The sequence below is a fragment of the Neofelis nebulosa genome, chromosome 4 (assembly GCF_028018385.1).
Source record: "Neofelis nebulosa isolate mNeoNeb1 chromosome 4, mNeoNeb1.pri, whole genome shotgun sequence".
In the NCBI taxonomy this organism is placed as follows: domain Eukaryota; kingdom Metazoa; phylum Chordata; class Mammalia; order Carnivora; family Felidae; genus Neofelis; species Neofelis nebulosa.
The window spans coordinates 144,756,531-144,783,639 of NC_080785.1; the positions used below are offsets into that span (position 1 = coordinate 144,756,531).

A 27,109-nucleotide genomic window follows, 5' to 3' on the forward strand; every position below is an offset into this window, starting at 1 on the left:
ACTTTTTCAGATAGACTAGAAAAGACAGAACTATCTAGTGTTTCACGTGAAAAGATCTTTCATCAGTGCACTAGTTGAGAACAGTTATGGACTCCCTAGACAGCTCTCACCACACTTCTTCCACCTAGCAATATTTTGCCATTCAGTTTATTAATCCTTCCATCCCAGACAGCCAACATCAGCCCTTAATTTCTCTAACCAGTCAGCAGAACTAATCATTAAAAAAGTCCCAGAACCCACCTATAGCTCATAATTTAATTCTCTCCCTGCCTACATCAAATAACACAGTGAAAGGATGAACATGACATGGACTGGGAGGAGAGAGAGCACATCTATATGCTTATCCCTTGAAAACAATTTGTTTTAATCAGAAAAAGAAAGTACTATTTTTATGAGGAAGCCACTAAGACAGGAGACAGCCACTAAGATGGAAATAAGGTCCTTCTTTAAATAGTAAACTTTTATTATAGAGATTTGCTCCTATCATAATAATACAAGTTCCCAATAAAAGCTAAACAACTTGAGTAACTTAATTATAAGACCATATATTCAAGCAAGATATAATTATAATAAGCACTTACCTCATCTATAACTTTTGAAAACTGTTGCAAAGTTGAACTCATAACTTCATCATCACCCCCCAGTGGAAAGCGCTGAAAAGTGAGAAACACAGATGAGGTAAAGGCCCAGTGCTGTATATCTTTTGTGAATAATGTTATAATTTACATTTTTATTTTTGTTCAAGTTCATTTTTTATTTTGAGAGAAAGAGAGAGAGAGCGGGTAGAGAGACAGGGAGAGAGAGACTCCCAAGGAGGCTCTGCACCGTTAGTGCAGAGCCCGATGTGGGGCTTGAACCCGCAAACCATGAGATAATGACCTGAGCCGAAATCAAGAGTCCCACGCTCAACCAACTGAGCCACCCACACACCCCTATAATTTACATTTTTAAAAACAGCTGACCCAGGGTACCTGACTGGCTACGTTGGTTAAGCATCCGACTCTTGATTTCAACTCAGGTCATGATCTTGCCTGCATGAGATGGAGCCCCACATTGGGCTCCATGCTTAGGATTCTCTCTCTCCCTCTATCTGCCCCTTCTCCACTCACACTCTGTCTCAAAATAAATAAACATAAAAAAACACAGCTGACCCTCAAACAACGTGGGAGTTAGAAGTGCCAACCTCCACATATAACTTTCAACTCCCCCTAAATTTAACTACTAACAGCCTACTGCTGACTAGAAGCCTTATCAGTAACATTAACAGTTGATTAACATGTATTTTGTGTATTACATGTACTATGTACTGTATTTCCATAATCTTTTAGAAAAAAGAAAATGTTCAGAAAACCGTAAGAAAAAATATATTTACTGTACTGTATTTACCAAAAAAATCCATGAATAAGTGGACCTGTGCAGTTCAAATCCATGTTGTTAAAGGGTCAACTGAAACTTCAAAAAACTTCTAAAATTTTGAATAAACTTTAAAAATGTCACTTAATAAAACAGCATAATTCATACAATTAGTAAACATTAATTAAAATGTTTGCTAAGGGGCGCCTGGGTGGCTCAGTCGGTTGGGCATCCGACTTCGGCTCAGGTCATGATCTCAGTCTGTGGGTTCGAGCCCCGCGTCGGGCTCTGTGCTGACAGCTCAGAGCCTGGAGCCTGTTTCCGATTCTGTGTGTCCCTCTTTCTCTGACCCTCCCCTGTTCATGCTCTCTCTCTCTCTCTGTCTCAAAAATAAATAAATGTTAAAAAAAAATTTTTTTTTTAAAAATAAATAAATAAATAAATAAAAAATAAAAAAAATAAAATAAAATGTTTGCTAAGCAACTAATTAACATGTGTATACAGGAAGGCACACCATACAAGGAGTTTAAGATTTGGTGTTTAGCTCCAATTCCTCCAATCACCAACCATAAAATCTTGAGCACGCCTCAGTTTCTTCATTTGTAAAGAGAGGTCAATTAAATAATATGTAACAATAAGTAATTAAAATCAGATATAAGTGCTATAGTGGAATTTCAACAGCATGCCCAAATTACCTTCTGCAAATTCAAAAAAGCTTAGGATTCTTGGTGAGAGATTCTGTTTATCTATACAGATACTGTATCACTGAATATTTTTTTAATGTTTACTTATTTATTTATTTAGAGAAAGCAAGCAGGGAAGGTGCAGAGGGAGGGAGGGAGGGAGGGAGGGAGGGAGGGAGGGAGAGAGAGAGAGAGAGAGAGAGAGAGAATCCCAAGCAGACTCTGCACTAAAAGTGCAGAGCCTGGCGTGGGGCTCCAACCCACGAACTGTGAGATCATGACCTGAGCTGAAACCAAGTAGGACGGTTAACCAGCTGAGCCACCCAGGTGCCCCTCACTGCATATTTTAAATTACGCTTTAAAAATTTGCATATACTATACCTGTTTTTCATATTCTTTTAAAAGTTTTGAAGTCAGGTGTGTTGCTGCACTTAATTCATTCTGTAGGAAAAACACAGCATTCAAATTAACACAATATTACTGATCAAGAAAGTTTTAGTTGAAGATACCTAAACCACTTTTACCACTTAACATAAATGCTATATAACATGCTCTATAAACCCCTCATTAAATCACTGGGAAGGGAACTACCATTAAAGCATTTTTAAGGGAAACTCAAACCATGAAATAAATGGACACCATCAAGGAATTCAGCAGTGTTCTAGGTGTATACTTTTTTTTAGCTAATAAAAACTAAGTATTAAATGCTGTTAAAGCTTTCAAGTTAGAAGTAAACTGTATATAATCTTAGCAAAATCTTGAGAGATTCTACATTAATGACTAATTATTCCTCTCTCTAGGTGCTGATACTAGACCAATGCATTTAATAACATACAACCAAAATGTGGTTAGCCTAGTCACATAATACAGCAAGACAGCCAGATGAGGGAAATACTTTTTGAAGTTTTTTTTCCATGATGAACATAATGACAAATATAGCATTTCTTTCACATTGTAATTAATCTCTGTGGTCAGGAATCAAATCTTGAAAGACCTATCACAAGGGGAAAAAAAAAAAAAAACTATCACAGCAACTTTTTAGTACATAAAGAAAATGTGAGTCCAGAAAGGAGATAAAATGAGAAGGAGAAAAAGAAACTTGTGTACTTAATTAATCCCAAAGAAAGTTTAACACAGCACCCAAGTCGCTGTTAAGGTTTATAACTGAGTTACATAAACAGCCTTGAATCTTAAGCCTGCTCGACAAAAAAAAAAAAAATCTACTCATCTCCTTCTTGAATTAATCTCCCAGCACCCAGAGTTATATCTAATTTTATTATGTTCTTCTCACTAAAGATAAACTACCTTCAAATCCTTTACTCAAAAAGGGGGAAGTGTTTCTTGAGATTAAAAGCATGATTAGGGAAAACACTGGTGACAGTATGGGACTTTCAGTTAAATCTTAGGCAAAGATCATGATCAGTGAGTGTCAGTAAGAAAGCTCTTACTGTGTTTAGGTAGAAAGAGGAAAATGCTTAAATCTTCATGTCTTCTGTAGTGCTACAAACTATACACTCACTAGTACTTGGAATGTGAGCTCAGTAATACAAAATACTTAAAAGTTCCTTCATGCATTCAGGCACCAGTAAACAAGACAGACTCTATCCCTCTGTCCTCATGGGCTTAAAGTCATTTTTAAAAAAAGCATTGAGGGGCGCCTGGGTGGCGCAGTCGGTTGAGCGTCCGACTTCAGCCAGGTCACGATCTCGCGGTCCGTGAGTTCGAGCCCCGCGTCAGGCTCTGGGCTGATGGCTCGGAGCCTGGAGCCTGTTTCCGATTCTGTGTCTCCCTCTCTCTCTCTGCCCCTCCCCCGTTCATGCTCTGTCTCTCTCTGTCCCAAAAATAAATAAAAAACGTTGAAAAAAAAAATTTAAAAAAAAAAAAAAAAAAAAAAAAAAAAGCATTGAATCAGCCCTTAGCTTTTTACCTGTGCATCATAAATCCGATGCATAGCTTGGTACAACTGGTTCATATAGTTGGAAATAGCTGTAGCATCTTCTTCAAATACACCCAGTAAAGACCTTGTCTGTATAAAATAAAAGCAGTAAGTTTAGGTCACCATTATATAAATCAAATAGAAAATTTTTTTTCTAGAGGAAGGAAAAATCCTAGGACACTGGAGCTCTAATAATTCTGAGTTTTAATCTATTTTCTCTCTTTTGATAGTAATGCCAAGATGTTGGGGTTCTTTGTTCTCAATTTCACTTCACCAAAACGCAGGGATTTTCCAACTACAGCACACAAACTTTAGAAGGAACAAAGGTGTATTTTTATGAATTAAAAAAAGCCTGTGATCAAACTAAGAACAAATCAACAAAAACATTCAAGGCTAATTAACAGTATTCCATGTATAAATATTTTAAATGTCTTATTTCAGGATAACTTATTTCTTATTATTCAGATAACTTATGATTATTTCTCTTTTTCCATGTTCTCTTGGAGTAGCCAAAACCCTCCCCGTCCTAATTCAAAATAACATAGTACCCAACCCTAACAGAGCCAATTAAAAAAAATTTTTTTAATGTTTATTTATTTTTGGGAGAGAGAGAAAGAGAGAGACAGGATGAGCAGAGAAGGGGCAAAGAGAGAGGGAGACACAGAATCCGAAACAGGCTCCAGGCTCTGAGCTGTCAGCACAGAGCCCGATGTGGGGCTCGAACCCATGGACCGCGAGATCATGACCTGAGCCGAAGTCAAATGCCCAACCAACTGACTGAGACACCCAGGCGCCCCATAACATGGCCAATTAAATACTAACTTATAAAGAGTACAGAATTTGAGGGTTTATTGTTTTCTTCTTCTTTACACTTGTCTATATTGTTAGGCTTCTTTTTTTAACGCACTAAGAATTTCCCCTTCGTATTAAGGGGAATTTTTTTAAGTAAATGTTAAGACTGTCAATAAGAAGGATAGAGATAAAGAAACTCAGCATATCAAGGCAAGGTATACTCACCTTTTCATATCCCAAAGGCAGAGAAAGAATGAAAATATTAACAACTATTGCGATAACTGCAGCTTAAAATCTAAAAGATGACCTTGTATTTTTATTCTACAAATAGTTCATTTATGTCTCAGCCTTAGAAAGTGGTTTTTAAAAATCAACTTATTCCTTAGTTTCCTATTTTCAGAAAAGAAAGTTAAGTCAACACAGTTTTGAAAAGGAGGGGCGGAGGGACAAAATCATTATGCCAATATTGAAGTCCATGTCGTCAGTCCTCTACTCCCCCATGCCCCAGATATTTAGATCTGACAGAGAATCTTTTTACTTTTTTAGCTCTGTGCCCCACCCCTATTCCCCACAGTGCTATTTTAAGATGTAAAAAAGAAAGCATTAAGAAATCTTGTTTGACTTAGTGCCATTCCAAAGAAAAATCTGCCATTTCGTTGTTTCCCCAAAATTATTCTAATTCAAGGAATTAAACATTTATGCAAAAACCTGTAGTGGACTTAAATTAAAAATATCTCCTTAGCCCAGTGTTAAAATGGGTTCCCTACTTAAAGCTAGTTATATCTAGCTAGCACCTTATAAAAAGTACATCAATGTGGTACCATTTCATTGAATCTATGATGGCATCCACTGTGAGCTGCACTCTTTTTAAATACTACTACAACAAAACAATGCCAGCAATTAAGCTATGATTTGAGGTATTCTTCTGTCTTGTAATTTTTACTTTATATTTGCGGAAATAGACCTTTAAACATTTTTATATATAATCATATATATATATATATATCATATATAATTAATATAAACATAAAAGCAAAACACAAACAGCATGAATTTAATATAATCCTAACACTTCTTCAGAGTTCAACTCTTTTGAGTCACTTTTTGACAGAAGAATCATCAATATCTATGTTTTCCCATCCAATATTATTCTGTGCCATGGGGATGTGACAAGTATTTCTTACAAGTGCTCACTTTTGCCCCCAGTACTTTCTTCCAAACCATTGATACCGATTCAGCAAACTTTGATGGCAGTACTTGGTTCATTCTAGCAGGAGTCAAAGGAATATTTTCAGACAATAAAGAGGACTGATAATCCTTCAAATTGCCTGAACACTGAGAGGTTGCACTTGACCAGTCATGCCACTAGGAGAAAAAACCATGTGTGTACATTTGCAACCAATTACACATAAAACATTATCAACTGTAAGGGGCATTTATCTCAATATCAGACATGTTAAAATGTGGGAAAAGAAAAAAAGGTATGTCTTATAATCTATGAGTATTCCATGTTATGCCAAAGAAAGAAATGAGTATTCCATATTATGCCAGTTGGGACTGGAGTTTTATCTTCACAGTTCCAGCACTAAAGAGTCACTGGTATTTATCTATACAATTATTTTTAAAGGTTCATATCTGTTCTCAATAACTAGCAAGTTTCATTTTGCTCCTGATTTTCAAAACAATATATAAGTATGGACAAGGCAGCTAGTATAGTATAGCCTTAAAGATTTCCTTTCTCAACAAATAATATGATCATTTGCAGAACAGGAGACTGTTTGGGCAAGATAATTCTAAAGATGTTTATATCCAAACAGCTGGATTTGAACTTGCAAATTCCTCTCTATTTTAATAGTTACTATAAATCAAAACTAAAAAAAGATAACTGTAATTCAGGATAGCTTTTCATGACTCCAAGGCTCTAACCTTTTCACATAGTAACTGACAAGCCACTTTTGATTAGGATCAAATGATTTAAATAAACACTTATCTAGAGGGGTGCCTGAGCAGCGTAGTCAGTTAAGCGTCTGACTTCCGGCTCAGGTCATGATCTCACAGTTCGTGAGTTTGAGCCCCATGTTGGGCTTTGTGCTAACAGCTCAGACCCTGGAGCCCACTTCAGATTCTGTGTCTCCCTCTCTCTCTGCCCCTTTCCCGCTCATTCTGTCTGTCTGTCTCTCTCAAATATGAATAAACTTCAAAAAAATTAAAAACAAAACAAAGAAAACCTTGTCTATAGAAAGGAAACAATCAACAAAACTAAAAGGCAGCCTACAGAAAGGGGGAAGATATCGGCAAACAACATATCTGATAAAGGGCTGGTATTCAAAATCTAAAAAGAACTTATCAAACACCCAAAAAACAAATAATCCAGGGGTGCCTGGATAGCTCAGTCATTTAAGCATTTGACTCTTGATTTCGGCTCAGGTCATGATCTCATGGTTCGTAAGTTTGAGTCCCACTTCGGGCTCTGGGCTGACAGTGTGGAGCCTGCTTGGGATCTCTCTCTCCTTCTCTGTCCTTCCCCTGCTCATGCATGCTCTTTCTCTCAAAAATATAATAACATAAAAAAAAAAAAATCCAGTTAAGAAATGGGCAGAAGACATGCATAGACATTCTTCCAAAGAAGCCAAACATAACTAACAGACACATGAAAAGATGCTCAACATCACTCATCATCAAGGAAATACAAATCAAAACCATGATGAGATACCACCTCACATCTGTCAGAATGGCTAAAATTAACAACACAGGAAACAACAGGTGTTGATGAGGATGCAGAGAAAGGGGAACCCTCTTACACTGTTGGTGGGAATGCAAACTGGTGCAGCCACTCTGGAGAACAGTTAGAGGTTCCTCAAAAAACTAAAAACAGAACCACCCTTCCATCCAGCAATTGCACTACTCGACATTTACCCAAAGGACACAAAAATACAGATTCGAAGGGGTACGTGCACCCTGATGTTTATAGCAACATCATCAATAATAGCCAAACTATGGAGAGAGCCCAAATATCCATCAACTGAAGATGGATAAAGAAGATGTGGTATGTATATATGTACGCATGTGTGTGTGCATGGAATATTATTCAGCCATCAAAAAGAATGAAATCCTGCCATTTGCACCCATGTGGGTAGAGCTAGAGTGTACTATGCTAAATGAAGTAAGAGACAGAGAAATGCCATATGATCTCACTCATATATGGAATTTAAGAAACAAAACAGATGAACATTCAGGAGGGGGGAAAGAGAAAAGAGCAGGAAACAAACCATGAGAGTCTCTTAAAGACAGAACAAACTGAAGGTTGATGGAGGGAAGTGGGTGGGGAAAGGGCTAGACAGGTGATGGGTATTAAGGAGGGCACTTGTTATGATGAGTACTGAGTATTGTATATAAGTGATGAATCACTGAATTCTACTCCTAAAACCAATATTGCACTGTATGTTAACTAGAATTTAAATAAAAATTTGAAAATAAAAAAGAACTTATCTATAGCAGGAGCTTTAAAAGTTTGCATACTCTCGGGGCGCCTGGGTGGCGCAGTCGGTTAAGCGTCCGACTTCAGCCAGGTCACGATCTCGCGGTCCGTGAGTTCGAGCCCCGCGTCAGGCTCTGGGCTGATGGCTCGGAGCCTGGAGCCTGTTTCCGATTCTGTGTCTCCCTCTCTCTCTGCCCCTCCCCCGTTCATGCTCTGTCTCTCTCTGTCCCAAAAATAAATAAAAAACGTTGAAAGTTTGCATACTCTTTGTTATTCGACTTCTTGGACTCTATCCTGTATCAGTAGTCCAAATGAGAACAAAAATTCATGTCCCAAAGCATTAACCGAAGTCCTATATATAAAAACAAAACTTGGGAAAAATCTCTAAGTCCAACAATAGGACAACTGTTAAATCAGTTAAGGAAACATGCAGCCTTTAATTTTTTTTATTCAGAATGGAGGATATGTGAACACTTACCCTGTAATGTTAAGTTAAAGCCAAATAAAACTTGTTATGCACAACATAACTTCAAATACATTAAAGTATGTAAGAGAAAGCTAGGAACAAGTAAAACTGTTAATAGGGTTTGCTGCCTTGGAAAGAACAGGTAACTGTTTTCTGTCCCTTTCAGTTTTTCTGAAGCACATAACTATGATTTTCATAATCAGGTACAAAAATAAAAACGTTCACTGTAACACTGAGATGCGGAGACGTTGAGTGACTTGCTCTAAAGCAAGTGAAGTGTTAGCGAAGGACTAAAAACCCTTATACCCTTAGTCCCAGATTTAGGGCTTTCCATCCTACCACAAGTTCTCCCTAAGGACTACTTCCAATATCTTTCCTTTCTAAATCCCATTTGTCCCAACTAATTTTCCCAAGTCAATATTACCTAGTTCAAATTTACCACTTCTAAAAACTGAAAGAATAGCAATGTGGCTATTTCATTAAAAATTACCATAAAACTGATACCGATATGGCGCACCCTTATAAAAAAACAAACAAACACGAATGCTCAAGTTGTAAACTAATTGTGTGAAAAGTTCAAGAAATTAGATGAGTCAGATTACATCCTCTTCACAAGTCATGGCAAGAGCACTGTGCTACCCATTCCAGGGTTTTGTATAATCTTTATGGGCCATAAAAACCAGGCAAGGAAAGAAAGGTAAGGCAACCTGTTGAGTCTTATATAATAAAAGTAAAATGACAGAGTGCACCTGACCAATACATGCCACAAAATTTTTGCAAAACATCTGAAACAAACATAATTTCTAACTTTATACTACAGAAATCATTAAGAATTTGAAATAGTTATTGGGGCGGTCCAGATAAGCGAAGACGTGGGTTTCTGTCAGTTTAGGCTGATAAGAATACATTACCAGCAAACAACTGGCTTGTGAAGGTAACTTTCCACATAGGAAAAAAAAAAAATCAATTCCACGATCAGAGCCCAACTTCAACTTGGCGATTATTACTGGCACAAAGTCATGGCAGACGTGTCACACAGGCCAGGGGATCTAGCCCCCTCTTCCTGATCTTTTGGGGCTATATTAAACTATGAAGACACATGAAATATGTGCCACTGTTGTTCTGAATGAACACCATTTCAGGAAATTTTCTTCGTTCTGAGGGGTAGACAACCAGCAACATCATCTTAAATCGCTTAAATTATTCCGTGAAAGACAGGTTTAGGGATGATGTTTCTCAACGCAAGTTACAGCGCCTACCAACATGTTTTTTAACAGAACTCATTTCATTCTTCGGTATTGAACACGTTTCTCTAGACTGTTTTAAGCTAAAGCAACCACGCTAGCCTTGCCCCCAAACACACGAAACACGGGGCTTTTATTTTGATGAGTTTATTAGGGCCAAGTCTGCACCATTTCGAGCAGCAGTCTTGCAGCCACGAAGGCGCGGTCCATCACAAGCCGTGCACCGCTCGGGTGACAGCGGCTACCGTCGCGGCCACGACACTGGACACACTCCTCGGGAAGGCTCCCGGGCACGTGACGGGCTTCGCCGATGACTCTCCACACGGGCAAATCAGCAGCCTGCCAGCATCTCCCGAAGAAAAACTATCCATTTCCTTCCCTAGCTTGCTCAGAAACCATGTAATAAGTCTACAGGGTTTTTTCTCCTGCATTTCCTCCGAAGAGACCTTCGGGGAGAAAATCCCAGGACTGAGATTTATCGCCTCACGTTACAGCGATAAAAATGCACCTTTCACCAAATACAAGGGAGCCCCGCGCGCGTACGTGACCGCAGGGCCCACGAGCGAAGGCGGCGGAGGCTCGGTCGCCTCCCTCCGACGTCCGGACCCCGCGCGCGGCTCTCGGCCCAGCCGCGCAGGCCCACGCGGGCCTCAGGCTGGCGGCCGGGCCGCGGCAGCTCGGGGCGCGGCCCGCGACGGGCGGGGACACTGGGCGGCGGCGCCCACCTGGTCCGGGGCGGGCACCTGCGGCCGCGGCGGCGCCGGGCCTGGGGTCGGCGCGCCCTGCTCTTTCCCTCGCCGCCCGCCGCCGCCCGCGCCTCACCTGCGGGCTGTCCTCCAGCGTCTCCTCGATGGGCAGCTTGTCGATTCCCGGCATCGTGGCGGAGGGAGGGCGGTGGCAGGAGACACGGCGGCCGCCCACAGCTCCCCGCTCCCGCCCGCCCGCCTGCAGCAGCTGACCCCGACCCGCCCTCTCTCGCAGGCGCGGCCGCAGTCGCCGCCCGCGCAGCTCTCGCCAGGCGCCTAGCGGCCGCGCGGGAAATCCCGCCCCCTCGGCCACCCTGCCCCGCCTCTCTGCGCACCCATTGGCTTGTGGCGACGCCCATCAGCGCGGCGGGGCTGGTCCGGAGCTTCCTCCTCCGCGCTGGGCTCTGCGGTGAGCAGCGGCTTGGGGGGTGGCGCTGCCCGCTCACAGCGGCCATCTACACCGTGCGCGCGCATTTTCATGTAAATTGTAGGGGACCGTCAACCCCCCCCCCCCACCGCCGCCAACGAAAGTCTCCGGAAACCAGAACATTGAGTGAGGAGGACCACAGTGGGAGTCTGGGGCGATTTTACTTCTCCCCCAACATTTTTCGTCGGAGACCACGGAAGAGACCCTGTTGCGGGGGCCCTTTCTTTAGCTGCATCAAACTATCATCTTCCCAACCCTGCCCGAAGCGTCCAGGCTACCCCCCCACCCCCCACTCTCCCACAAAATGGTGCTGGCTAATTCAAAGATCTGTGAGATCCCTAGTTGTGCCATTAACAGTGCTTTCCAGTAAATTCATGGACAGTAGTAGACTCTCAATTGTTTTTCTGGGCACTTGGATATCAGTATATCCGGTTAAAAACATGTGACTTTGTTGTCAATTCATCAATTCTTCCCTGGCCTTGAAGGGCTATCATGCCTCAACTCAGACTTCCGTATTTCCTTTAAATCACAGATGAAAACACCTTTTAAAGATCAGGATACACTGGTTAATTATGTCGGTAACTGATTAGCATTTCTTTTGGGTCAAAAAGTTTTGGAAGATTTAAATAGCTTCTTCAGCCTCTAATTGTACAATAAAGTGATACTCTAATTCCAGAACCTGGTCTGGATTAGAACTGCTTCTTTGTCCAATTTACCCAACCTCACACTGTCTCGTTTCTCTGTAGAGCTATTTAAGAAGATTTCATCAGTATACAAAGAAAATGGCAAAATCATAAGTGTCCTCTAACACTCTAGCCATTAATCCCACCAATCCATTCCATTTGCATTCAAGAAATATAAGAAATGCTGAGTAAAGATTCTTAGTTGCCTGGTTCCACAGATACACTGGAACAAATCCAGACAGAGTAGAACAAATCCAAATACAGGAACAAGAATGGAAGTTACATTTTTTAAACTAAAATGCTAGAGTTTCCCTGATCTCTTGAAGGAAAGATTAAATCTGGTTTTAAAAGTTTTACTGAATTTTTCAAATCCAGATACAGTAGAACAAATACGAGAACGGGAACAGAAGCTGCATAATTTAAACTAAAATGCTAGAGTTTCCCATGATCTCTTGAAGGAAAGATAAAATCTGATTCAAAAAATTTTACCAAGTAGGGACGCCTGGGTGGCTTGGTTGGTTAAGCATCTGACTCAGCTCAGATCATGATCTCAGGGTTGCGAGTTCCAGCCCCAAGTGGAGCTTTGCTCTCACAGCGCGGATCCTGCTTGGGATTATCTGTCTCCTTCTCTCTCTCAAACATGAATAAATAAACATTGTTTTAAAAAGTTTTACCAAGTAGAGTGCACTATAACTTCACAGAATTATCCTTAGTGTTATAAGCTTTAAATAAGTGTTCTCCCCAGGGGCACCTGTGTGGCTCAGTCAGTTGAGCATCTGATTTTGGCTCAGGTCATGATCTCACCATTCAAGAGTTAGAGCTCTGTTTTGGGCTCTGTGCTGACAGCTCAGAGCCTGGAGCCTGCTTCGGATTCCGTGTCTTCCCCGCACCCCCCTGCCCCTCCCCCACTTGTGCTTTGTCTCTCAAAAATAAATAAACTTAAAAAAAATAAAGCCTTCTCCCCTTATTCTCTTTCTCCCTCTCTGCCCCTCCTCTGCTAATGCTGTGTGAGCGCTCTCAAAATAAATAAATAAACTTAAAAAAAAAAAAAAGAGTTCTCCCCTTAAATTGATTATCCACTACTCCCCCTCCAGAAGAGATTTTTAGATTTTGAAAGGTGGTTTGGAATCAGTTATTACTGAGTGTTCCTGGTTCCCAGCTGCTTCAATGTATTCAGCATTGTACAGATTCCAGCAACCCAACCCAACTCTTTCCTTTGATACTTGCTTTCTACTCTGTCAGCACAGTGGCATGCAACCTCATTCTAAAGAAGAAAGACTTTCAAGGTAAGTGACCTTCTTGGTTGAACAGTGACTTAGCTTATAAATGAAGGAGAAGAAAAGTTGTAGCAATTGATAAGAATCAAGAGTAAGTGACAAGTAAAAACAAGTGTGAGAAAGAAGAGTAATTATATGTTGTAACTGAAGGGGTTTGGTCAGTTAACTTGGCCAAACCAAACAACTCGGTGAAAAATTCTGTTAGGTATCTGAGTTATCTGGGTGGTGTATTATCATCCAGTTAAGTGGTTTCCTTTTTTGTATTTATGCTCGTCTAAACTGTATTTGTAAAGGATTCTGAAGAGGTTATTCAGGGAGTGGCAAGGAATTCTTGCCAGGTTTAGCCAATTAAAAAATGAAATGGGGGTGGAGGGGCAGACTTAAAAAAATGAAAACAAAAATAAGTTGACATTCAATTGGATGGAGAAGCAGTTTAGTCAAATTACAAAACTAGAAAGAATCTTACTAGGCCTTCTTTTTGGATCCTCTACCTTTAGGCTATTCTGCTCATCCAAAAAAATGATTGTATTTACTGTTTTAAAACATTTCTAGAACTCCAGAATTCAGTCTCCTTTGGTAAACACTTTCAGTGTAATCAGCTGAAGTTCTGTACAGTTGACCAAACTCAGTTCCTTTTATACAGGAAATAAGGATTGTTCAGAGAATGCCTTGGGGGTTGCTGTAGACTCCTGTGGGTAGGATAGTAAAAACTTTGGCCAGCTGGTTAATTTTATGGAAGCAAGGCAGGATTAAACAACACCCACTAAAGAATTCTTTGAGATGTTTCACACATATAATTCATTGAGATGTTTCCATATAATTTACAACAAAAGGACATATAATCTTGTAAATAGATTTGTTAATTATTAGCCTCCTAAAATTATATTTGATCTTCTTATAATTAGGTTTTTACATGATACTTTTTGAAGTTCTAGTCTGTGGTCTATAATAGGAAAGAATCCAACAATCCAAACGATGCTGGTGCTTTACTCTTCAACATTATCCCCGTAGGTTACTGGTTACCAGACTCGTGCATACACACAAGTTATCTCAGGAAGATGGTTAGGATACAGATTCCTCAGCCCAGCTGGAAGATTCTAATGTGGTAGGTCAGAGGTGGGGCTGGGAATCCCTGATGAGTTCAAACATAATCTTCAAACTACATGTTGAAAATCTCTATCCAAAATGGAGAATAACCAGGGGCATCTGGCTGGCTCAATTGAAGCATGTGACTCTTAATCTCTGGGTTATGAGTTCAAGTCCCACGTTGGGTGTAGATTACTTAAAAATAAAATATTTTTTTAATGGAGAATAATCATTTCCCTTTCCCACATAAGCTTGTATTTTAGGAAATTTAAAGAGTTATATAAACATTTAGGAAAGGAGTTTTTGGTTCCAGATGAGGATGGTGAGAGGGGCACCATTTCCAGAATCACCTAAGAGAGGTTGGGAATCCTCCTTCCTACAAATATCCCCTTAGACACTCCATCAATCTGAAATTAAGGACTTCATATTCCTTTTAAGAGTGTGACGCATAATGCAAATAATTCTGGATGTTACCTAATATATCACTCCTTAATGTGACTCACTTTAATACACAATTCACTTGTTTTCTTTTTTTTAGTCTTTTTAAAAATTAATTAATTTATTTTTTTAATTTTATTTTTTTAGTTTATATCCAAATTAGTTAGCATTTAGTACAACAATGATTTCAGGAGTAGATTCTTAATGCCCCTTACCCATTTAGCCCATCCCCCTTCCCACACCCCCTCCAGTAACCCTCTGTTTGTTCTCCATATTTGAGTCTCTTATGCTTTGTCCCCCTCCCTGTTTTTATATTATTTTTGCTTCCGTTCCCTTATGTTAATCTGTTTTGTATCTTAAAGTCCTCATATGAGTGAAGTCATATGATTTTTGTCTTTCTCTGACTAATTTCACTTAGCATAATACCCTCTAGTTCCATCCATGTAGTTGCAAATGGCAAGGTTTCATTCTTTTTGATTGCTGAGTAATACTCCATTATATATATATATATATATATGTATATGTATGTATATATGTATATGTATATGTATATATATATATATGTATGTATATATGTATATGTATATATATATATATATATATACACACACACACACCACATCTCCTTTATCCATTCATCCATTGAAGGACATTTGGGCTGTTTCCACACTTTGGCTATTGTTGATAGTGCTGCTATAAACGTGGGGGTGCATGTGTCCCTTTGAAACAGCTGTATCCCTTGGATAAATACCTAGTAGTGCAATTCTGGGTCATAGGGTAGTTCTACTTTTAGTTTTTTGAGGAACCTCCATACTGTTTTCCAGAGTGGCTGCACCAGCTTGCATTCCCAAGAATTCACTTGTTTTCTAACATCCAGCTGAGACGAGTCAAATTCAAGAAAGGAGTATATTAATTGATATTTTGGGAATTTAAGTCACTTCTATCTACTTTGAAACATTAGAACTAGTGGTAGAGTTGGGGGAAGCTTTGGGCAATTGAAAAAGTAGCATCAAAAGTTCTGAGTTAGATGGGCAGCAAGGACCAACTGATTCTTCACCATGCCTCTGCATACCACCCTTTGATCTTGATGTTCATGTTGCTTATGATGTTTGCCACAGCATCCTTTGAATGTAAATTCGTGGCCAAAACATAAATCCTTAGAAAGGCAAATTCTATAACTTCTACCTTCTTAACTGTGAAAAGAAAAAAAATTTAACTTTTAGGATAATTGTATATGCCTTTATTTTGTTTATGGTTGCCTGGATTCCTTTTTGGAAGATGAGGACATTAATAAATTAATTTCTTTGACCAAGCCAAGAACTTTGAAACAAAGCAGCATCATTCATTTCTTTGGGGAGGTGAATAAAAGCATGGGCATAAGCTCATGGACATGGCCTGTGGAGCCAGCCTAGCTGGCTTTGAATCCAGGCTCTACTCTTTACTAGTTCTGTGACTTCAGTCAAGTTACTTAACTTCTCTGTGTTTCCATTCCATCATCTGAAATATGGGACTTAATGTAGAGAATCTACATGTTAGGGTTGTAAAGATGGTAATGAACTTTCCGAATAGTGCTGGGCACAATAAGCATTCAGTCAAAATGAGATAATTATGCTTTTCATTACTTACTGGTAAATATTAAATGTTTTTCCTGAAAGTTTATTTACTTAAGTAATCTCACCCAAAGTGAAACTCAAACTCATGACCCCGAGAACAAGAGTCATGCTTTTCCGACTGAGCCAGCCAGATGCCCCAAATATTAAATGTTTTAATGCTTTTAAAGCATTTTTCCTGTTTATGGTATCTAAAGAAACCAATATTTTCTAAATCAGAAGTCTGTGCTCATTATCTTAGAGAATCCTGATACTATTTTAAACATTATTACCATTACCCTTGCTAGCATTCTATCACTTTGATTTAGGGACTTTTGTGGCCAAAACAAAAATTTTTAAATCAACAAATATAATTTATTATATTCTGGAGAAATAGTGTAGGTACCAAAAAAGAAAAGGTTATTACCTTGTGTTTGTATTTAGGGGGTTTTTTGCAAGTGGGGAAAGACAGATGCCCTAAGGCTTAAAGACATGAGACCTTCATGACACTTTTTTTTTAGTTTATTATTTATTTTGAGAGAGACAGAGACAGTGGGAATGGGGAGGGGCAGAGAGAGAGGGAGACAGAGAATCCCAAGTAGATTCAGAGCTGTCAGCACGGAGCCTGATGCAAGCCTCAAATGCACAAAACCATGAGATCATGGCCTGAGCCAAAACCAAGAGTCAGATGCTTAACCAACTGAACCACCCAGGCGCCTCCACACTTTTTAAAAAATGTTTGTTTATTTATTTATTTTGAGAGTATGCGTGCGAGCAGAGGCAGAGAGAAAGAGAGAGGGAGAGGGAGAGAGAGAATCCCAAGCAGGCTCCACCCTGCCAGCTTGCCACGGAGCTGGAACCCACAAACTGTGAGATCATGACCCAAGCTGAAACCAAGACTGAGGCACCCAGGGGCCCCCTTCATTACACTTGTAGCCCCAAGGAATTCTGGGGAGCAATAGGCAAGTCCTTGGAGAAGAGATTACTCTTAGAGAAGTCAATATGTCCCATGACTGTTAAATCATGGAAAACATTTTAATTTTCACAGAACCACAGAGGGCACTAAAAAATAAAGTGAGAATTGATTACACCAGTACTGTTTATCCCATGGCTAATGCAAATGACTCTCAGGGTTAAGTAGCAAGCACATCTTTCCAAGAACACTAGATGGTGCTCTGAATTTAGTTTTGGGATTCAATCTGCTTCAGGAAACTGCTGTCTACATTCAACAAATATTTGTTAGGTAATGAACAAAATATTAAAAATCCCTGCCCTTATGGAGCTACAGTTTAGTGGGGATGGTGGGAAGAAAGGCAGCAAATGAAAAATAAACATAATAAGTAGTATTAGGAGTATAATGTATTAGAAAGCGGTAAGTGGCAGGGAAATCAGGGTTGGAGGCAGTTCCGATTTTAAACAGGCTCATTAGAGTGGGCTTCATTGAGAAGGTGAGATCTAAACAAAAACATGAAGGAGTCACTGGAATGAGTAATGGGGACATCTGGGGAGAAAGTATTTCAGGAAGAGGAACCAGGGCAGAGGCCCTAAACCCTAAGGCAAAAATGGCCCAGCCATTCTGTTTTAAGAATTGCATAAAGCATCTTTTTGTGTATCTGTTGGCCATCTTTATGTTTCCTTTAGAAAAATATCTATTCACTTCCTCTGCCCATTTTTTAATTGGCTATTTGTTTTTTGGGGGATGTTGGGTTGTATAAGTTCTTTATATATTTCGGATATTAACCCCTTAGCAGATAAATCATTTGCACGTATTTTCTCCCATACAGTAGGTTGCCTTTTTGTTTTGTTGATGGTTTCCTTTGCTGTGCAAATCTTTTTATATTGGTGTAGAAGACACACAGATAGCCAACAGATACATGAAAAGATACTCAACATCACTAATCCTCAAGGAAATGCAAACCAATACCACAATGAGATATTACTGCATACCAGCCAGAATGACTAGTATCAAAAAGAAAAGAAACAACAAGTGTTGGTGAGGATGTGGAGAAAAGAGAACGCTCATGCACCATTGGTGAGTATGTAAATTGGTGGAACCATTATGCAAAATAGTATGGGGTTCCTCAAAAAACGAAAAATAGAAATATCATATGATCCAGTAATTACACTATTGGGTATCTACCCAAAGAAAATAAAACACTATTTCAAAAAGATATATGCACCCCTATGTTCAATGCAGCATTATTTACAATAGCTAAGATATGGAAGCAACCTAAGTGTCCATAGATAGATGAAGAGATCAAGAAGATATGGTACAGGAGTGCCTCGGTGGCTCCCAGTTGGTTAAGTGTCTGACTCTTGATTGTGGCTCAGGTCATGATCTCACAGTCATGAGATTGAGCCCCACGTGGGGCTCCATGCTGAGCATGGAGCCTACTTGGGATTCTCTCTCTCTCTCTCTCTCTCTCTCTCCCTCTCCCTCTCTCTCTGCCCACCACCTCTCTCCCCCACCCTCTCTCTTAAAATAAACATAAAAAAAAAAGATATGGGGTGTGTGTGTGTGTGTGTGTGTGTGTGTAAAGTATAAATAAATAATGAATTAATGAAAATGAATAAAAAAGAATGAGCCATAAAAGAGTGAGATCTTGCCATTTGCGACAACACAAAGGTATTATGGACACAAAAGGTATTATGCTAAGTGAAATAACTCAGAGAAAGACAAATACCATATGCTTTCACTTATATGTGGAATCTAAAAAAAACAAATGAGCAAAGAAACCCAAAAAACAAAACCCAGAAACAGACTCCTAAATACAGAGAACAAACTGGAAGTTGCCAGAAGAGAGAGGGGTTGGGAAATGAGAGAAATAGGTGAAGAGGACTAAGAGATTCAGATTTCCAGTTATAAAACAAATAAGTCATGGGGATGAAAAGTACAGCATGAGGAATATAGTCAGTAATATTGTAATCACTTTGTATGGTGACAGATGGTAACTATACCTGTTGTGGTGAACATTGCATAATGTATAGAATTGACAAATCAGGAACTTGCAACTAATTTAATATTGTATGCCAACTATACTTAATACAAATGAAAAAAATAATTTCATAGAGACCAGGGTGACAGGAAAGGAGCCGCCTGGGGAAAGAGTTGAGGGGGAGATGTGAGGAAGAGGAGGACAGATCACATGAAGCCTTCTGGCCTATGTGAGGATTTTGAGTTTTACCCTCATTTTGGATACAAACACCTTTAATAGAGGTTCTGATTTGAAACAAATGCTGGGGAAACTGAATGAATTAGTGATAGGAGATGTCATAAATTATGGACAAATTAACATTGTCCTAAGTAAACTCCATAGTTTATGAGATAGAGTGATTTAATGGAAAAATTACTTCAGTGGTTTAGCTAAATCACATTTTTTAATGTTTCTTTTTGAGAGAGATAGAGAGAGAAAGAGAGAGAGAGAAGGGGGAAGGGGGAGGGGCAGAGAGAGAGAGAGGGAGACAGTATCTGAAGCAGGCTCTAGGCTGTGAGCTGTCAGCACAAAGTCTGACATGGGGCTTGGACCCATGAACTGTGAGATCATGACCTGAGCTGAATTCGGACGCTTAACTGACTGAGCCACCCAGGTGCCTCTAAATCACATTTTGTATACAGGGTCAAAAGCAATGGTTTTTGTTTGTTTGTTTAACATTTATTTATTTTTGAGAGACAGAGCAGGAGCAGGAGAGGGGCAGAAAGAGAGGGAGACACAGAATCTGAAACAGGCTCCAGGCTCTGAGCCGTCAGCACTGAGCCCAATGTGGGGCTTGAACTCACAACCCAGGAGATCATGACCTAAGCCGAAGTCGGGCGCTTAACAGACTGAGCCACCCAGGCGCCCCAAAAGCAATGTTTTAATAACAAAAGACAATGACTTCATGTAAAAACAGCTGTATGGTTTTTCCTCTTCCCTTCTTGAATAATTCAGTCCTAAAGCCATTAGGTGGGGCCAAATGAAGTAGAAGTCTGTGCAAGGTGGGTGAACCACAGGGGCCGAGAATAGGGTGTTGGAGTACAAGGATGAGGAGGGCATTCCCAAAAAGGGGCATCCTTGTGTGGGGTGTCAGAACCTGCTCAAGGTGAGGAGGATGTCTGCATTGGTGGGTGTCAGAACATGGGAGGGATAAAGAGGCTATTTCGGTGGAAAGGCAGCTAAGAGAGAGGTGTGAAGAAGAAGAGTGGGGTGAGGAGCATCTGAATGAGAGGGCAGTTTTGGAGTCCAGGTATGATGAGGAGGGCTTTTATGCAGGTTGGGAGCCTAGTGCAGGATTTCAGAATGCAAGGAGTGAGAGGAATATCCATGAAGGAAGGCAGCTTAGTGCAGGGTCTCAGAGCCTGAGGAGGGTGAAGAGAACACCCACATAGAGAGTGGTTACGAGCAGGGGGTCAGAACCCAAACAGAGAAAGAAGGGATTTTGTGCATGAGGAAGTACCTAGGACAGATTATGGGTGCTCTAGTAGAGTTAGAAACCCTTCCACGTAGGAGGGGAGCCTAGCACAAGATGGGGGAGTAGGGCATCTCTGCAGAGAGAGGGTGATAGCAATGGAAGTTTGGTTACATAAGGGGATACATCAAATAAGTAAATATATTGAGGATAATGGAAACCAGGTTTCCCGCTGTCAGAGAAGGGAATTACAAGTATGGAAAGGGACAAAGTTAGAATGACCCTTATGGTGCTAGTTTGGAATTACATGCATCCCTTGTTTTTCGCTCTTTGTTTTATCGTGCTTCTCAGATGTTGTGTTTTTAAAAAAATTTTTTTTAACGTTTATTTGTTTTTGAGACAGAGAGAGACAGAGCATGAACGGGGGAGGGTCAGAGAGAGAGAGGGAGACACAGAATCTGAAACAGGCTCCAGGCTCTGAGCTGTCAGCACAGAGCCCGACGCCGGGCTTGAACTCACAAACCGCGAGATCATGACCTGAGCCGAAGTCAGACGCTTAACCAACTGAGCCACCCAGGCACCCTAGATATTGTGTTTTTTATAAATTGAAGGTTTGTGGCAACGCTGTGTCAAGTCTCAGTGCCATTTTTCCAAAAGCAGTTGCTTACTTTGTGTCTCTGCGTTGCATTTTGGTAACTGTGACATTATTTCAAATGTTCTCATTATTATTATATTCATTATGGTGATCTGTGATCAGTGATCTTCGATGTTATTATTTTAATTGTTTTGGGGTGCCAGGATTCATGCTCATATAAGACAGCAAACTTCATCCATAAATGCTGTCTGTATTCTAATTGTTCCGCCAACCGCTCCCCACTATCCCTCTCCTATCCCTTGACACACAACAATACTGAAATTAGGTCAGTTAATATCCCTACCATGGCCTCTAAGTGCTCAAGTGAAAGAAAGAGTCAACTGATGCGGCAAACTTCATTGTCTTATTTAAGCCACTGCCACAGCCACAAACCTTCAGCAGCTACCACCCTGATCAGTTAGCAGCCATCAATAGGGAAAATCAGGGAAACTTTCAACATCACAAAAAATAATGAAATTATAACTCATTGAATAAAATGAGTCCATCCTGATATAAGCAAATGAATAAATAGAAAGTTTGTAAAGAATATTATTACAGAATATTCATACTACTTTAAAGTACCTCCCCGCCAATACTGTGTTATAAAGGGGAAAAGAATAACTTCATAGTGAGGAAGCATCTTAATCAAATGCTCAATGTTAAACATCAGTAGTAATGGGCCAAATAAAAGTCATGTGCTATCTGATAGCAAACAATGAAAAGAACGTAGCATGTTTTCTGTGGACATCCTGCCAACGATACTTAACCTGAATTTCATTATAAGGAAACATCAAACAAACCTTAAATGAAGGATGTTCCGCAAAGTAACGGACTGTAATCTTCAAAAGTGCCCGGGTCATGAAAAATCAAGGAAATACTGAGCATCTGTTGCTAATTGAAGGAGACTAAAGAGACAGACCTGAAAGCAATGTGTGATTCTGAACTGTATCCTTTTGCTGTAAAGGATGTCATTTGGGACAATGGTGAAACTTGAATGGAGTTTGATGGTTAAATGATAGTGATATGTCAGTGTTAACTTCCTGACTTTGATGCTTTTCCTGTGATTATGTAGGAGAATATCCTTGCTTGCAGGAAAACACTCTGAAGTATACAGGGGTGATGAAGCATCATATCAGCAACTACTCTCAAATGACTGGAGAGAAATTTTGTACTGTACTTGCAACTTTTCTGGAGATCTGAGATTGTTTCAAAATTAAGTAGAAAACATTAAAAATTAAAATGAAAACTGGTAATAGTTATAATCATGAATAGGCCAGTGGCATGATACATTACTAAATTGCTTATTTTTTCCTTAAATTTTTTCAAATTCTAAAGAGAGATGATTAAGTAAATAGGTATCATGGCTAATAGAAGAAACTGTGGGTAAGGGACAAGACTTTGGGGCACTCGAAGTAAGATATTCCAGAGATCATTTCTGCTCTTTTCTGCCCCTGTCCCCTAAACAGTGTCTGCTTTAATGGGGACCCAGACACTGCTGAGAATTCCCAAGTAGTACCTATGTGGAAGGAGTCATCAGTAACCATGACAGCTACCTTATCTGATTATAACCTTTGAGAAATATATATTTTTAAGGCAATTCCATTAATATCTGAGTTGTTGGATATCTGGAATAAAGTTATTTCCAGGTATCTTCTAGCACTCAAATGACCTCACTTATTTAGGTTATGTGTATGAGGTATATAACAATAATGTTTACTATTCTAGATAAAGTTAGTCCTTAAAGTATTTTTAGAATCTTTACCATTTTACGTTTAATGTTGCCAATTTTCATTAGTACTTTACCTTCTCATTCTCAGAACTGTATTTTAATTCTGAGGTAATTCAGTTTGTTGTATACTTGCTCATTTGTTTATATGATTAAAAATACAATTTGAAAGTGACAAACTCTCTTTCATCTATATTCTCTTCTTAGTTAATGATGTAATCATCCATCTGGTCACCTAAGCTAGAAATATGGGATCACGTTAACTTCCTCTCTCCACACATGCATACACACACACACACACACACACACACTCCTACATTTGATTGGCCTTAAGTTGTGTTGCTTTTCTTTCTTTTAAAAAAAATTTTTTTTAATGTTTTATTTTATTTTTGAGACAGAGAGAGACAGAGCATGAGCGGGGGAGGGTTAGAGAGAGAGGGAGACACAGAATCCGAAGCAGGCTCCAGGCTCTGAGCTGTCAGCACAGAGCCCGACGCGGGGCTCAAACTCACAGACGGTGAGATCATGACCTGAGCCAGAGTCAGAAGCTCAACCGACTGAGCCACCCAGGCGCCCCTATGTTGCTTTTCTTAAAACATCTCTGCCTCTGGGGCGCCTGGGTGGCTCAGTCGGTTAAGCGGCAGACTTCAGCTCAGGTCATGATTTCTCAGTCCATGAGTTTGAGCCCCGTGTCGGGCTCTGTGCTGACAGCTCAGAGCCTGGAGCCTGTTTCAGATTCTGCGTCTCCCTCTCTCTGACCCTCCCCCATCCATGCTCTGTCTCTCTATCTCAAAAATAAATAAACGTTAAAAAAAAATCTCTGCCTCAAGACATCTCTGAAAAGCCTTCATAGTAACATTGACAATGGTAATAAATTATAAAACACACTTTCATGTTTACTATGTATTGGGCACTGTTTCAGGACTTTGCAAGCTATCTCATTTGATCCTCAATTAGGTACTATAATTATCCCCATTTTATTATACAGGAAACTGAGCACAGAGTGGCCAAGTTACGTGCCAATATCACACAACTAAAAAGAGGAGGTACTGGAATTTGGACCCAGATAGTTTGATACAGGAGTTGGGCTCTTATACTCTCAGTCCTGCTCAATTCCACCTAAACAGATTTGGGTCCTTTTCTGCTTTCATAACCTCTTGTGCATATATCTTTATTATTTTATTATATTGAAATTTTGTATTTATATATTGGTGTTTCTAGAAGAATGAGAATATTATTTATATTTGCAAAGGTAGAGAGAGGGGTGCCTGGCTGGCTCAGTTGGTGGAGCATAGGACTCTTGATCTCAGGGTTATGAGTTCAAGCCCCATGTTGGGTAGAGAGATTAATTAAAAATAAAATCTTTTTTTAAGGTAAAATAATGAATTTACATTATTATATCTCTAGTCATTACACATAATAAGACATAATAAATCCACATCCACCCATCACTCTGATTCAACACTTAACATTTGCAACACTTGTTTTAATTCTCTCCGTGTTTTCTTGTTTTCCTGGGTTTTTGTTTTTGTTTTTGTTTTTGTTTTTTGAGATACAGAGTGTGAGTGGGGGAGGGGCAGAGAGAGAGAGAGACAGAATCCAAAGCAGGCTCCAGGCTCTGAGCTGTCAGCACGGAGCCCGATGCGGGGCTCGAACTCATGGGCCGTGAGATCATGACCTGAGCTGAAGTTGGACGTTTAGCTGACTGAGCCATCCAGGCGCCCCTTGTTTTCCTGAAATATTTTAAAGCAAAACCCAGACATCTTGAAATTCTATCTATAAATACTAAAGTAGAATCTTTTTTACAAGAGCTTTTTTTTTTTTTTTAACAGAACTGTAATCACATTCTCACACCTATAACAAAGTTAATTACTATCACCTTGATCACCAGTTTCTTGAGGACAGAAACAATTTCATCTCCTGGCTACCTAGTGCACCCTTGATATATATATGCTAAAGTTTAATAAATGTTTTTTGTGATTTAAAAGGGTTTTGTTTTTTGTTTTTTGTTTTTTACATAAGAACCATAACATTCTTGTCCCAGAAACAATGTTATAAGTAACAAACCAGTCTTAAGGTTGACTGATAACTCTCATTTAATCTGCAATGATTAGATTAAACGGCACTAAAGTGTAGGCCTGAACCCCTCAAAGCCCTAAATCCAAAACTGTTTCATCTTTGAATATTGTGTCTAGGGAAAACCTAAGTCTAATTTAGCCTAGCCCTGAGTTTTCTTGTTCCTACTGTTAATCTGCCGAGAACAGAAGGGCAAGGACTAGACGGAGTGGGAGTGTTCATTGGTAAATATTTCTTAAAAGGAAACATGACAGCATCCACCAAAAAAAAAATAATATACTCTTCAAAGAAATTTTTCATGGAAATACTCACGCATGTATGCTAAAATGTATGTATAAGGTATTCAATGCTATAATGTTTATAATAGTTTAAAAAGTTGGAGACAACCCTAAGTGCCCATTACCAGAGATATAATTCAATAAATTACTGTTCATCCACCTGATGTAGGTGCCAAGCAGCTGTTGAAGAGTGAGACAGAACTGTATGTGCTGACATAGTGTCATGTCAATGTTGGGGAAGCCCACTGCAGAACAATTCATATGTCTGCCTCCATGTCGATAAAAATATGTGTGTGTGCACCCACCTATTATACCAAAGCACTTTAAAAAGGCAGGAATGGGGCACCTGAGTGGCTCAGTAGATTAAGCCAGTTTTGAGTTCAAACCCAGCGTCAGGCTCTGCGCTGATAGTTCAGAGCCTGGAGCCTGCTTTGGATTCTGTGTCTCCTTCTCTCTGCCCCTCCCCTGCTTGCGCTGTCTCTCTTTCTCTCTCTTTCAAAAATAAAAATAAAATATTAAAAAAATAATAATAAATTTAAAAAGGCAGGAAAGAGAAGCATAAACTGTTAGTAGTGGTAGCCAATAGTAGGTTGGGGAATAAGAATGGGGTAGAATTGGGGCGCCTGGGTGGCGCAGTCGGTTAAGCGTCCGACTTCAGCCAGGTCACGATCTCGCGGTCTGTGAGTTCGAGCCCCGCATCAGGCTCTGGGCTGATGGCTCGGAGCCTGGAGCCTGTTTCCAATTCTGTGTGTCTCCCTCTCTCTCTGCCCCTTCCCCGTTCATGCTCTGTCTCTCTCTGTCCCAAAAATAAATAAAAAACGTTGAAAAAAAAAAATTTAAAAAAAAAAAAAAAGAATGGGGTAGAATTGAAGGAGATGATAATATCTTATTCTATGTACTGTGAGATTGAATCATTTTTTAAAGTTTTGGGGGTTTTGTTTGTTTTTGTTTTTGTTATTTTTTGGGGAGAGAGAGAAACAGAAAGTGCAAGCGGGGAAGGGGAGAGAGAGAGGGAGAATCCCAAGCAGTGCAAAGCCTGATGCAGGGCTCAAACCCACGAAACTGTGGGATCATGATCTGAGCCTAAATCAAGGGTCAGATTCTTAGCCTACTGAGCTAGCCAGTCACCCTGAATGAATCTTTTAAAAATAAAAATGCATTTGTGTTTCAGATGATTTTAAGGGCATGGTATGTACAAGACACTATACTGAAAAGAATTTTGACGGATTTCATAATGTAAAACTATGAAACTACTCTTTTGAGATTTCAGAAGAACAAAGGTTGAACATTGTTCTAATATTATAAAGAAAATGAACTCATTCAACAAACCTTTATTTAATATCTCTTGTGTGATGGGCACTGTGATAGTGCTAGGGGGGAGAAAAATGTGTATGAAACCTTCCCAACTCTCCTGAATCACTGGGAAAGATACTGTGCATTTCCGGTAGCAATAATGGCAGATGAGGGCCTTAGGAATGACTGAGTGCCAAGGCTGTGAACTGTTTGTTCAATATGACTCGGGATTTTTTGGTTCTAAATTTAGATTTTTAATTTTTCTTATGTAAGTATAGTCAGTACACAATATTGTATCAGTGCACATACGCTCCGATTTTTAAAACAAATCCCCCATCTTCCTTCTTATTAAATTTTAGTTACAGAATGCCAAAATGTCTTCTAATTTGTGGATTACACTGGAGTGATACATCAATAGTTCATAGAAAACTGGGAGTACCTGAACACATTGAACGACAACAGTCGTAAACCCACAGCATTTACATTGCCTGTTCAGTTTACAGATGTCACCTCTTCCT

At 39.7% G+C, this 27,109-nt stretch overlaps 1 protein-coding gene across 4 annotated transcripts in view; it reads right to left on the reverse strand.

The window, feature by feature from the left end:
* Nucleotides 1–10,953, reverse strand: part of APPL1 (adaptor protein, phosphotyrosine interacting with PH domain and leucine zipper 1) — a 57,413-nt gene extending 46,460 nt beyond the window's left edge. For 2 of the 4 annotated variants that reach the window (XM_058726472.1, XM_058726470.1), the window contains exons 1-4: nt 10,775–10,951; nt 3,964–4,062; nt 2,418–2,477; nt 582–653 (exon numbers count right to left, since the gene is read on the reverse strand). In XM_058726472.1, coding sequence (XP_058582455.1) covers nt 582–653; nt 2,418–2,477; nt 3,964–4,062; nt 10,775–10,828 — 285 coding nt within the window. In that variant the 5' untranslated portion in view covers nt 10,829–10,951. Of the gene's footprint in view, nt 1–581; nt 654–2,417; nt 2,478–3,963; nt 4,063–10,774 lie in introns of all 4 variants that reach the window. The other 2 variants (XM_058726471.1, XM_058726473.1) reach the window with 2 other exon arrangements.
* Between the last annotated feature and the right edge of the window lie 16,156 nt (nt 10,954–27,109).